A 12960-nucleotide genomic window follows, 5' to 3' on the forward strand; every position below is an offset into this window, starting at 1 on the left:
TCTAGTCTCTCCCAGAAGGGGAAACATCCTCTCAGCATCTACCCCTTCTAGTCCCCACAGGATCTTATGTTTCAATAAGATCACCGCTCAGTCTTCTAAACTCCAGTGTATACAGGCCCAAGTTGTCCAACTATATGCCTCGCTCTTCATCATTGATGTTTATTTCTTTGGCTCTTGTTTTCATTCTTTCTCTCCTCTCTTTCCTCCTCTTTCTCCACCCCCCCCCCCCTAATTTGGCACCACTCCCTTGTTGACCTCCACTCCTGCCAGGGTTGGATCCCTCCTGGAGATGCCACAGCCATGGTGCCTACCACTTTCTCTCAGATCTGCAATCCCAAATACTTCATCCTCCTTTGCAGGCCAACATCGTGCCCAGTTCATTCACAGATGATTGTCTTCTCAAATCTCCCCACCCTCATCTCTTCTTACTTCCATCCTTGAAGGCCCAACTCCCCACCCAACAGGTTCCCAATCTGTGAATCCCAACACATTGATAACCCTCTGAATGAAAAAATTCCTCCTCATTTCAGTCCTAAATGTCCAATCCCTTATCCTAAGATCATGCCCCCCAGGTCTAGACTCTCCAGCCAGGAGAAATAGCCTCTCAGCATCTACCCTGTCAAGCCCTCTCAGAATCTTATATGTTTCAATGAGATCACTTTTCATTCTTCTAAACTCCAGAGTATAGGCCTATTCTACTCAATCTCTCCTCATAGGACAACCCTTTCATCCCAGGAATCAATCTAGTGAACCTTTGTTGCACCGCCTCTAAGGCAAGTATAGTAAGGAGACCAAAACTGTAGAGAAAACAGAGAGTAGGAATAAACTGGACATTTTCAGATTGGCAGGCTGTAACTAGTGGGGTACTGCAAGGACCAGTGCTTGGGCCTCGGCTATTTACAATCCATTAATGATTTAGATGAAGGGACCGAGTGTAATGTATCCAAGTTTGCTGACGATACAAAGCTAGGTGGGAAAGTAAGGACTCCAGGTGTGGTCTCACCAAAGCCCTGTAGAACTGCAGCAAGACTTTGTTACTCTTGTACTCCAACCCCCTTGCAATAAAGACCAACGTACCTTCCTAATTGCTTGCTGTACCTGCATGTTAACTTTCTGTGTTAACCATGTATGACACCTAAATCCCTCTGAACACCAACATTTAATAGTTTCTGACCATTTAAAAAAAAAATTCTGTTTTTCTATTCTTCCTTCCAAAGTGAATAACCTCACATTTCCCCACATCATACTTCATCTGCCACCTTCTTGCCCACTCACTTAACCTGTCTATATCCCTTTGCAGACTCTGTGTCCTCCTCACAACTTACTTTCCCACCTACCTTTGTATCATCAGCAAACTTGGATACATTACACTCAGTCCCTTCATCTCAGTCATTAATATAGATTGTAAATAGCTGTGGCCCAGCACCGATCCTTGCGGCACCCCACTAGTTACAGCCTGCCATCCTGAAAATGACCTGTTTATTCCTACTGTCTGTCTTCTGTCCGTTAACGAATCCTCTATCCATGCTAATACATTTCCCCAATCCCATGAGCCCCTATCTTGTGTAACAACCTTTTGTGTGGCACCTTAGCAAATGCCTTTTGAAAATCCAAATATACTACATCTCCTTTATTGACCTTGCTAGTTACATCCTCAAAAAATAACTCTAGTAGATTTGTCACACGATTTCCCTTTCATAAAACCATGTTGACTCTGCCTAATCATATTATGATTTCTTAAGTGCCTTGTTACCACTTCCTTAATAATGGATTCCAGCATTTTCCAGACTACTGATGTCAAGTTAACTGGCCTGTAGTTCCCTGTTTTCTCTCACCCTTCTTTCTTGAATAGCGATGTTACATTTGGTACCTTCCAATCCACTGGGACCGTTCTAGAATCTAGGGAATTTTGGAAAATCGCAACCAATACATCCCCTATTTCTGCAGCCACCTCTTTTAGAACCCTAGGATGTCAGCCATCTGGTCCAGGGATTTGTCGGCTTTTAGTCCTTTTAATTTCTCCAATACTTTTTCTTTACTAGTATTAACTACTTTAAATTCCTCACTCTCATTAGACCCTTGGTTCCCCACTATTTCTGGTATGTTTTTTGTGTCTCCTGTGAAGACATACAAAATATTTGTTTAACGTCTCTGCCATTTCCCTATTCCCCATTATATTTTTTCCTGTCTCAGCCTCTAAAGGACCCACGTTTGCTTTCACTACAGTTTTCCTTTTTACACACTTGTAGAAGCTCTTGCAATCTGGTTTTATATTTTTTGCTAGTTTATTATCATTCTATTTTCTCCCTCTTTAGCAATTTTTTGGTCATCCTTTGCTAGTTTCCAAAACCCTCCCAATCCTCAGGCTTACTACTCTTGGCAATATTACAAGCCTCTTTTAATCTAATACTATTCCTAACTTCTTTAGCCGTGGGTGGATCACTTTTCCTGTGGCATTTTTATTCCTCAATGGAATGTGTATTTGAGAATCATTAAATATTTCTTTAAATGTTCGCCATGGCTTATCTACAGTCATACCTTTTTAATTTAATTTCACAATCAACCTTAGCCAACTCCTCCATACCTATGTAATTGGCTTTGTTTAAGACTCTAGTTTCGGACTTAAGTACATCACTCTTGAACTCAATATGAAATTCTGTCATATTATGATCACTTTCCCCAGAGGATCCTTTACTATGAGATTACTAATTAACCCTGTTTCATTACACAAGATAAGGTCTAAAATGGCCAGTTCCTTGATTGGTTCCACGACGTATTGTTCTAGGAAACTGTCTCGAATGCATTTCATAAACTTGTCCTCCAAACTACATTTGCCCATTTGATTTGCCCAGTCTATATGAAGATTAAAATCCTCCATGATTATTGCTTTACCTTTATTACAAGCTCCTCTTATTTCTTGATTAATACTCTGTCAACATTGTAACTACTGTCAGGTGACCTGTAAAATACTCCCACCAGTGATTTCTGCCCCTTGTTATTTCTTATCTTCACCCATACTGCTACTTCCTGATCTTACGAGCCAACATCCTTTCTCGCTACTGGCTTTATGTCATCCTTTATTATCAGGGCTACCCCCTCCCTCCACCTCCTTTTCCATTTTGTCTGTGTTTTCGAAAAGTCAATTACCCTGGAATATTTAGTTCCCAACTGCGGTCACCTTGTGGCTATGTCTCCGTAATGGCTACTTGATCAAACCCAATTACGTCTTTGTGCCATTAATTCATCTATCTTGTTACGAATGCTTCTTGTAAGGAGATAAAGTGCCTTTAATTTTAACTTCTTACTATTTTTCCCATCTTTGACCTTATTCACTGATGCACTATTACTGTTAAACTCTCTGTCCCTTCCTGACACACTGTTTATCTTTACCCAAATAGCTACACTGCTCAATGGTTTTGACTTCCCTCTTTACATTTATAAATTTACCCTTACCTGAACCCTTCCCTGCTTTTTTAGTTTAAATCCCTATCTAGTACCCTAGTTATTCGATTCGCCAGGACACTGGTCCCAGCCCGGGTTAAGTGGAGCCCATTCCAGCGGAACAGCTCTCTTCCTAGTACTGGTGCCAGTGCCCATGAATCGAAACCCCTGTCTCCCACAACACTTTAAGCCATGCATTTAACACTCTGTTCTGTTTGACCCTATGCCAATTTGCGTGTGGCTCAGGTAGTAATCCAGAGATGATTACCTTTTGAGGTTCTGCTTATTAATTTGGACCCTCACGCCTCAAACTCCCTTAGCAGAACCTCATTCTTAGTTCTACGTCGTTGGTTCCTACGTGGACCACGACAACTGGATCCTTCCCCTTATGCTCCAAGTTGTTCTCCAGCCGTGAGGAGGTATCCTTAACCCGGGATAGGGCAGGCAACACAGCCTTCAGGATTCCCGGTCATGGCTACAGAGAACAATATCGATCCCCCTGACTATACTATCCACTACCGCATTCCTTTTCGCTTACCCCACTTGAATAGCCTCTGGTACCAGTGTTGTGGTCAAATTACCCATGCTCCCTGCAGTCTTTGTTCTCATCCATACAGGAGTATGGGACTTGAACCCACATCCTTCTGACTCAGATGTGAGAGTGCTACCCACTGAGCCACAGCTGACACTGTACAGTTGTGCCAATTTAAGCCCTCCATTAACCAATTTAAAATAAACAGATGAACAAATGCATTAATGAATTTCATACGAACACGCTAGCATCTTCATTACAATACCTCTGAGCAATTACACTCTCATAAGTGGCTTGCAAGACACTTTACTGAAGGATAATGCCCCTTTAAATGCTCTCAACCTCATACCTGTTGGACAAGGTCATAGGCTGAGGCTCCTCCATCACTGCATCCTGGGTCCCCATACCTGCCTGACTTGCAGTCACATCCTCCTGTCCCTGACCACAGACCTAAACTAGTACCTAACCTAAGGGGTGTGACTGCCTCCTGGATCAAAGTGTCCGGATAACACTTCCCCCCCCCCCCCCCCCCCCCCACCCGATTTATCTCAATGTCTGCAACTCTGACTCCAGCTCAACAACTGAGCCAAAGTTCCTCAAGTTGCAGACACTTACTGCGGATGTGGCCTCTCGGGATCTCGCTGATCGCCACCAACTCCCACGTGCTGCAGTTACGACACCACCTGCACTGCTGTATCTATCTAACCTTATTTTATATATTTAATTAGCTCAAGTTTTTATTCAGTCGATATTTTTAATTTTAGTAACTAATTAGTTTATCTAGTTTGTTATTTCAATGAAATACTAGTTATAGTTTCCCAGCTCTTAGTTTAAACCATTGCCGTAGTTTAGAGAGCATAAAAATGGTAATCATAGAAGTTACAACATGGAAACAGGCCCTTCGGCCCAACATGTCCATGTCGCCCAGTTTATACCACTAAGCTAGTCCCAATTTCCTGCACTTGGCCCATATCCCTCTATACCCATCTGACCCATGTAACTGTCCAAATGCTTTTTAAAAGACAAAATTGTACCCGCCTCTACTACTGCCTCTGGCAGCTCGTTCCAGACACTCACCACCCTTTGAGTGAAAAAATTGCCCCTCTGGACCCTTTTGTATCTCTCCCCTCTCACCTTAAATCTATGCCCCCTCGTTATAGACTCCCCTACCTTTGGGAAAAGATTTTGACTATCGACCTTATCTATGCCCCTCATTATTTTATAGACTTCTATAAGATCACCCCTTAACCTCCTACTCTCCAGGGAAAAAAGTCTCAGTCTGTCTAACCTCTCCCTATAAGTCAAACCATCAAGTCCCAGTAGCATCCTAGTAAATCTTTTCTGCACTCTTTCTAGTTTAATAATATCCTTTCTATAATAGGGTGACCAGAACTGTACACAGTACTCCAAGTGTGGCCTCACCAATGCCCTGTACAACTTCAACAAGACATCCCAACTCCTGCATTCAATGTTCTGACCAATGAAACCAAGCATGCCGAATGCCTTCTTCACCACCCTATCCACCTGTGACTCCACTTTCAAGGAGCTATGAACCTGTACTCCTAGATCTCTTTGTTCTATAACTCTCCCCAACGCCCTACCATTAACGGAGTAGGTCCTGGCCCGATTCGATCTACCAAAATGCATTACCTCACATTTATCTAAATTAAACTCCATCTGCCATTCATCGGCCCACTGGCCCAATTTATCAAGATCCCGTTGCAATCCTAGATAACCTTCTTCACTGTCCACAATGCCACCAATCTTGGTGTCATCTGCAAACTTACTAACCATGCCTCCTAAATTCTCATCCAAATCATTAATATAAATAACAAATAACAGCGGACCCAGCACCGATCCCTGAGGCACACCGCTGGACACAGGCATCCAGTTTGAAAAACAACCCTCTACAACCACCTTCTGTCATCAAGCCAATTTTGTATCCAATTAGCTACCTCACCTTGGATCCCATGAGATTTAACCTTATGTAACAACCTACCATGCGGTACCTTGTCAAAGGCTTTGCTAAAGTCCATGTAGACCACGTCTACTGCACAGCCCTCATCTATCTTCTTGGTTACCCCTTCAAAAAACTCAATCAAATTCGTGAGACATGATTTTCCTCTCACAAAACCATGCTGACTGTTCCTAATTAGTCCCTGCCTCTCCAAATGCCTGTAGATCCTGTCCCTCAGAATACCCTCTAACAACTTACCCACTACAGATGTCTGTAGTACCCAGGCTTTTCCCTGCCGCCCTTCTTAAACAAAGGCACAACATTTGCTACCCTCCAATCTTCAGGCACCTCACCTGCAGTGGTGGATGATTCAAATATCTCTGCTAGGGGACCCGCAATTTCCTCCCTAACCTCCCATAACGTCCTGGGATACATTTCATCAGGTCCCGGAGATTTATCTACCTTGATGCGCGTTAAGACTTCCAGCACTTCCCTCTCTGTAATATGTACACTCCTCAAGACATCACTATTTATTTCCCCAAGTTCCCTAACATCCATGCCTTTCTCAACCGTAAATACCGATGTGAAATATTCATTCAGGATCTCACCCATCTCTTGTGGTTCCGCACATAGATGACCTTGTTGATCCTTAAGAGGCCCTCCTCTCTCCCTAGTTACCCTTTTGCCCTTTATGTATTTGTAGAAGCTCTTTGGATTCTCCTTTGCCTTATCTGCCAAAGCAATCTCATGTCCCCTTTTTGCCCTCCTGATTTCTCTCTTAACTCTACTCCGGCAATCTCTATACTCTTCAAGGGATCCACTTGATCCCAGCTGCCTATGCATGTCATATGCCTCCTTCTTCTTTTTGACTAGGGCCTCAATCTCCCGAGTCATCCAAGGTTCCCTACTTCTACCAGCCTTGCCCTTCACTTTATAAGGAATGTGCTTACCCTGAACCCTGGTTAACACACTTTTGAAAGCCTCCCACTTACCAGATGTCCCTTTGCCTGCCAACAGACTCTCCCAATCAACTTCTGAAAGTTCCTGTCTGATACCATCAAAATTGGCCTTTCCCCAATTTAGAATTTTAACTTTTGGGCCAGACCTATCCTTCTCCATAGCTATCTTAAAACTAATGGAATTATGATCACTGGTCCCAAAGTGATCCCTCACTTCTGTCACCTGCCCGCCCTTATTTCCCAAGAGGAGGTCAAGTTTTGCCCCCTCTCTAGTCGGGCCATCCACATACTGAATGAGAAATTCCTCCTGAATACACTCACCAACCAAACACCTACCTGCCGTTCTGTGACGTCACTCCTTGATTTTTTTGTTTTTGATTTCACCTTTTTGTAGGGAGCAGATTCTGCTGCTTTTTACATCTTCTCAGCCTCTCATGGTGCTCTGTGCCACCGATTCTGCTGTGGCCGCTTTTTAAATCTTCTCCTCAGCCTCTCCTGTGGTGATCTGATGTTCCTTCTGCAGAAGTTGTTGTCAACTAATTAAAGCTCTCTGATTTCAATTAGGTTTATTGTCTGAACTGACCATTGCTTTAAGATCAGTCTTAATTCAGCAGTTCAATGGGCACTGCATCTATATTAAACATGCATGTGTACAAAATAAAGCAAGCCTATCTTATGATTATAACATTAGCAGACTTCAAGACAGTCTGATTAACCCTTTCCTTGCATTACCTACCACCCTTTTAAGGATTTAAATAATCTCCATGGTTTTCCTTGCCCCATTGATCACTGATCTGTAAGCAGCTCCTTTAGTTCAGGCACTGCCTCACTCCTTCAAAACTGCTGTCGTAACCCCACTCAAAAAACCTACTCTTGATCGCTATGCCCTCTTCAATTATTGTCTTGTAGCTAACTTCCTTTTCTCTCTTCATGGTCATCCAAATGTGTTGTTGCTGCACATCTCCATGCTCAGCTATCCCAAAGCTCCTTTTTCAAATCTTGAATTCAGCTTCCACCCCGTCAACACCATTGAGACCACCTTAGTTAAAATTGCTAATGACATCCTCTGTGACTACCACCATGCTACACCTACAGGAGACCATTCTTGCTTGTTTCCATTCCCACTGCGTTAGAATATCTCCAGCAATGGCATCTCATCCCACCTCCAACCCTGAATTAATCTCTGAAGTACTCAGATTCCATCATTAGCAGCTCTCCTTTTCTTTTACATGCTACCTATTGGCGGTCTTATCTGCCAACATGGGGTTAGTTTGCATGTATATGCTGACCACTGATTTTATCAGCATCATCCTCAATTCCATAACCATCTCTTCACTGTCAGACTGCCTATCTGACAGCAAGTATTTGGGGGAAATAGAATCCATCCTTTTCAGATCCTGCCATAAACCGGGTACCCTTGCCCGACTCCACTGACCCTGCCTGCTCACTCTGTCCAGCTAAGCCAGACAGTTCGTAATCTAGATCTCCTGTTCAACCCTGAGCAGAGCTTCAAACTCTATATCCTTCCTTCCACTTCCACAGCTTGCCTGCCTCTGCCTACCTAGCCCCTGCTGCAACTAAAATCCTTATCCATGCTATTCTTACCAAGCCTTTTCCTCCACTGCCCTCCTCACAGTCCACCTAAACTCCACCTACACAAACTCTAGGTTGTCCAGAATTCCCTTGCCTGTATCCTGTCTCTCTGCAACTAGTTTCTGCCCTCAGTACCATCTAGTATTCTTTGGTTCTCTAGCTCTGGCCCCCTGTGCATCTCCTTCCTGCCTTAACTCCTCACACACTCAGGAGAGCATTCAGCCACCTCAGCCCTACTGTCCAGAACTCCCTCCCCAACTATCTTTTCTTTGCTACTTCTCACCCCATTCTTCAAAGCTTCCTCAAAACCTATCCTTTTGTGACAGTGCTGTCTCATTTCTCCTAACTAGTCTTTCTGTTCGGCATCCATGCTTTCCTATGCCAAGTACCATGGGACATTTTACCACATTAAAGGCTGTATGAAAATACTGTTGTAACTTTTGCTCAGTACTTATCTTTTGAGCTACCTGCTAGATCATGGCAGATAAAGGAAAATGTACAAAAATGTTTGTGTCTGAGGAAAGGCTCTAGAATCATAGAAAGTTACGACACAGAGGGCAGCCATTTGGCCCATCATGTCCGTGCTGGCCGAAAAAGAGCTATCCAGCTTAATCCCACTTTCCAGCATTTGGCCCGTAGTCCTGTAGGTTATGGCACTTCAAGTGCACATCCAAGTACTTTTTAAATGAGTTGAGGGTTTCTGCCTCTACCACCCTTTCAGGCAGTGAGTTCAAAACCCCCACCACCCTCTGAGTGAAAAAATTTCTCCTCTGCTCCCGTCTAGTCCTACCAATTACTTTAAATCTATGCTCCCTGGTCACTGACCCCTCTGCAAAGGGAAATAGGTCCTCCGTTTCCACTCTATCTAGTCCTGTCATAACTTTATATATCTCAATTAAATTTTCCCTCAGCTTCCTTTGTTCCAAAGAAAACAACCCCAGCCTATCCAATCTTTACTCATAGCTAAAATTCTCCAGCCCTGGCAACATCCTCATAAATCTCCTCTGTACTCTCTAGTGCAATCGCATCTTTCCTGTAATGTAGTGACCAGAACTGTACTCAGTACTGAAGCTGTGGCCTAACCAATGTTTTATACAGTTCTAGCATAACCTCCCTGCTCTTATATTCTATGCCTTGGCTAATAAAGGAAAGTATCCCGTATGCCTTTTTTAACCACCTTATGTACCTGTCCTGCTACCTTCAGGGATCTGTGGACATGCACTCCAAGGTACCTCTCCGTATCCTCCCATTTATTGTGGGCTCCCTTGCCCTCCCCAAATGCATTACCTCTCACTTTTCTGTGTTGCATTCCATTTGCTGCTTTTCTGCCCACCTGACCAGTCCATTGATTGCCTCTAATTGCCTTCTGTGTTTTTTTTAATCCATTCAGGAATCCAAGTTTTAAACACTCACTTCCAGCATGAGTTCCCCAGCCTGCAGGCAGCCGGTGATCAAGATAAAATCATAAAAGAGTTACCAGATGATGCTTATGGACCTGGACCTAGCTTACGTCCACAAAGTAGGTGTTCGGTTTACATTTTTTTTAAACTACGTTGCCCTTTTCTTAAGTCACTCACTGCTTCCCATCATCACAATGCTACCTTCAGCCAGTTGGAGCAGTATAGTCATGGATACCATAGTACCCTGTGCCCATTATCAATGTTACTGTTGTAAAATAGATGGGAAGCTTAAATTTAGAGGGATGGCATTTATCTTACTAGGATTTTTCCTGTGCTAGAATTCCTGCAGCAGTTAGCCGAATATATATCTAACTGTTGAGAGTTGGATTAAATTTTTAGTACTGGGGTTAGATCAAAATGAAAGTAAATTGTAGTCAGTAAGAACATAGTAACGGGAATAGGCCATTCAGCCCCTCATGCCGATTCCGCCATTCAATTAGATCATAGCTGATCTGTACCGTAATTCCATTTACATGCCGTTGATCCATATTCCTTGATGCCCTTACCTAATAAAAATCCATTGATCTCAGTCTTGAAAATTTTAATTGACCCACCATCCCCACAGCCTTTTTGGGGAGAGAGTTCCAGTTTTCTAGGACCCTTTGTATGAAAAAGTGCTTTCTGATTTCACTCCTGAATGGCCTAACTCTAAATTTAAGATTGTGGCCCCTTGTTTTTTAGTCCCCCACCAGAGGAAATAGATTCTCTCTATCTACCCTGTCGAATCCTTTTATCATTTTAAAGCGCCCCTCACCCATCTAAACTCGAGGGAATACAAGCCAAGTTAATTCAAACGGTTTTCATAATTTAACCCTTTAAGCCATGGTATCATTCTGGGTGAATCTGCACTTTATCCTCTCCAAGGCCAATATATCCTTCCTGTGGTGTGGTGTTCAAAACTAAACGCAGTACTCCAGATGGAGTCTGACCAAGTACAAGTGAAGCATAACTTCCTCCCCTTTGTGTTCCAGTTAATCGGAGTACGTTCCCTTTATCCCTATTCTCGGTTTCCTCCCTCCCAAGGTTATAGTCCAACTGTTTTATTTAAAAATCACAAGCTTTCGGAGGCTTTCTCCTTCGTCAGGTGAGCGAGTCGCTCACCTGACGAAGGAGAAAGCCTCCGAAAGCTTGTGATTTTTAAATAAAACAGTTGGACTATAACCTGGTGTTGTAAGATTCCTTACATTTGTCAACCCCAGTCCATCACCGGCATCTCCACATCCTCCCTCCCAACCATTCACCAATAGCCCTATTAATGAGTAACTGCTACATTCCCATTCTGCAGTGTGAGAATTAAGCACACTGCTTGACCAGGTTTGTCTTAGTTGAATAAGACCTCATTTAATTACCAAATAAAGCAGAAAATCCTCTGCTTCAGTAATGAGAAAAAACATTGCCCATGTGCTGAAATTGATGATGGTGATGGGGCAGGTGTGGGTGGTGCTATAGGCAACCAAAGACAATTGATTTCTAGAGCTGCTGCACGCAATGTCAGGCACCCTCTCACGGGTATTACTGGCACAAGTTGCACATCACAAATGGCTTAGAGAGCAAAACATTAATTTATAAACAATATTGAAACAAGGGCTTGTTTCTCCATATGCATTAAAGCTAAAGGTCTATTGTTTGTATTGTATTTATTACTGCATCTAAAGGTACTTTCCTATGTCCCTTGCTGGGTATTCCCATCCTACCACTGTCCGTTGCCAAGAGAGAAAGTAGATGTGTGCGTAACCTGCTCCTGTGTTTCCGCTGCTCTCAAATTGGCACTGGAATTGGACAGATCAGGGAGGGTCCCATGTTTGATTGCTGCTCTGTGCTGTCAGCTAACCTTGATTGGAATGATCCAGCTGGTCTTTCAGTGCTCGTGACTTGGGGAGGTTAAAAATGATCTAGCGTTCTGCTCCTGATTGTTATCTAACGAGTATTGCTAGAAAGTGTGGATGTATGGACATCAATTTTGGGTACAATTGCTCAACAAACAGCTGAGATGAAAATGCGAGCTTTATGGCATAGTGCTAAATAGAAGGTCTCCATTTCTTCCCACCCTGCCCTCTACTTACTGTAACCAGCACCACCATGTTTTAAATTTTGTTTGGGGAAGTCGGGGGGGCGGTGATGGTGGTGGGAATGGTTAGACACCAAGGCAGAATAAGGGGAAGCAGGGTTGCATCTTAAAGGAAAAACAGTTAGGAGGAGCGGGTGGGAAAAGCATGGCACAGAAATGGAAAGGGAAATGTGGTACCGGAGCAGTTAACAGACACAGGAGCACTGCGCTGAAGTGCAGTGAGGGAGCACAGCATGGGAGAAGATGGGGAATCATGCCGCAGGTATAGGAGCACGGCACCAGGCCGTAAGGACAAAGATTTGAACTGGGAAGGAGTAGGACCATATTCATTTATAAACTGAGTGGGGAAATGCTAATTTACATTGAAGAATTTTTTTTGAGCTGGGTAGATTAGGAGTAAATGGGTAGCATGGCAGTTTTAAAATTTATGTTTGCTTCTTACAATTTACGACGTGATTTCCAGGTTCGGAGCCCAGTAAAGAATTTTTGGGTTGGCGAGTTGGAGATTACCAGAATAATCCCACCTAGTGGCCAAAGGTTTGAACTATAGCGCGACAGCACATTAACAAAGCATTTTTCCATTCTAAATGTTGACTTGAAAAGCGCTACAGAACACATATCTACATAACAAAACTGACTGATCTTTAAAAGGGATCCATTGAAAGTGTCATCCTTTTTCAGAAAAGGATGACAGATTTGCTGAAATATTGAAATACTAAAGGTCACATGGAAAAGCTACAATACCCAGAATGTAACATGAAAGCCTGTTGCAAACGAATCTCAACTGAGCCAGGACTTTACAGCTCCTGTTGATATATTCTGTGGGAGAGATGCATCATGGTCATTGACTTCGCCCTGTTCTTGCGAAACTGTAGTCACCAGTGTCCCATAACAACCAGACAAAATTTATGAATAACAGACAAAGATGGCAGCAAAAAACATAGCTTTAA

General features: G+C 43.1%; 1 protein-coding gene across 6 annotated transcripts in view; it reads left to right on the plus strand.

Moving 5' to 3' along the window:
- prrc2c (proline-rich coiled-coil 2C) overlaps positions 1–12960 on the plus strand; it is an 86159-nt gene that overhangs the window by 16908 nt on the left and 56291 nt on the right. For all 6 annotated transcript variants that reach the window (XM_067990694.1, XM_067990700.1, XM_067990699.1 and 3 more), the window contains exon 5: positions 9873–10001. In XM_067990694.1, the coding sequence (XP_067846795.1) occupies positions 9873–10001 (129 nt within the window). The remainder of the gene's footprint in view (positions 1–9872; positions 10002–12960) is intronic.

The sequence above is a fragment of the Heptranchias perlo genome, chromosome 9 (assembly GCF_035084215.1).
Source record: "Heptranchias perlo isolate sHepPer1 chromosome 9, sHepPer1.hap1, whole genome shotgun sequence".
Lineage (NCBI taxonomy): Eukaryota > Metazoa > Chordata > Chondrichthyes > Hexanchiformes > Hexanchidae > Heptranchias > Heptranchias perlo.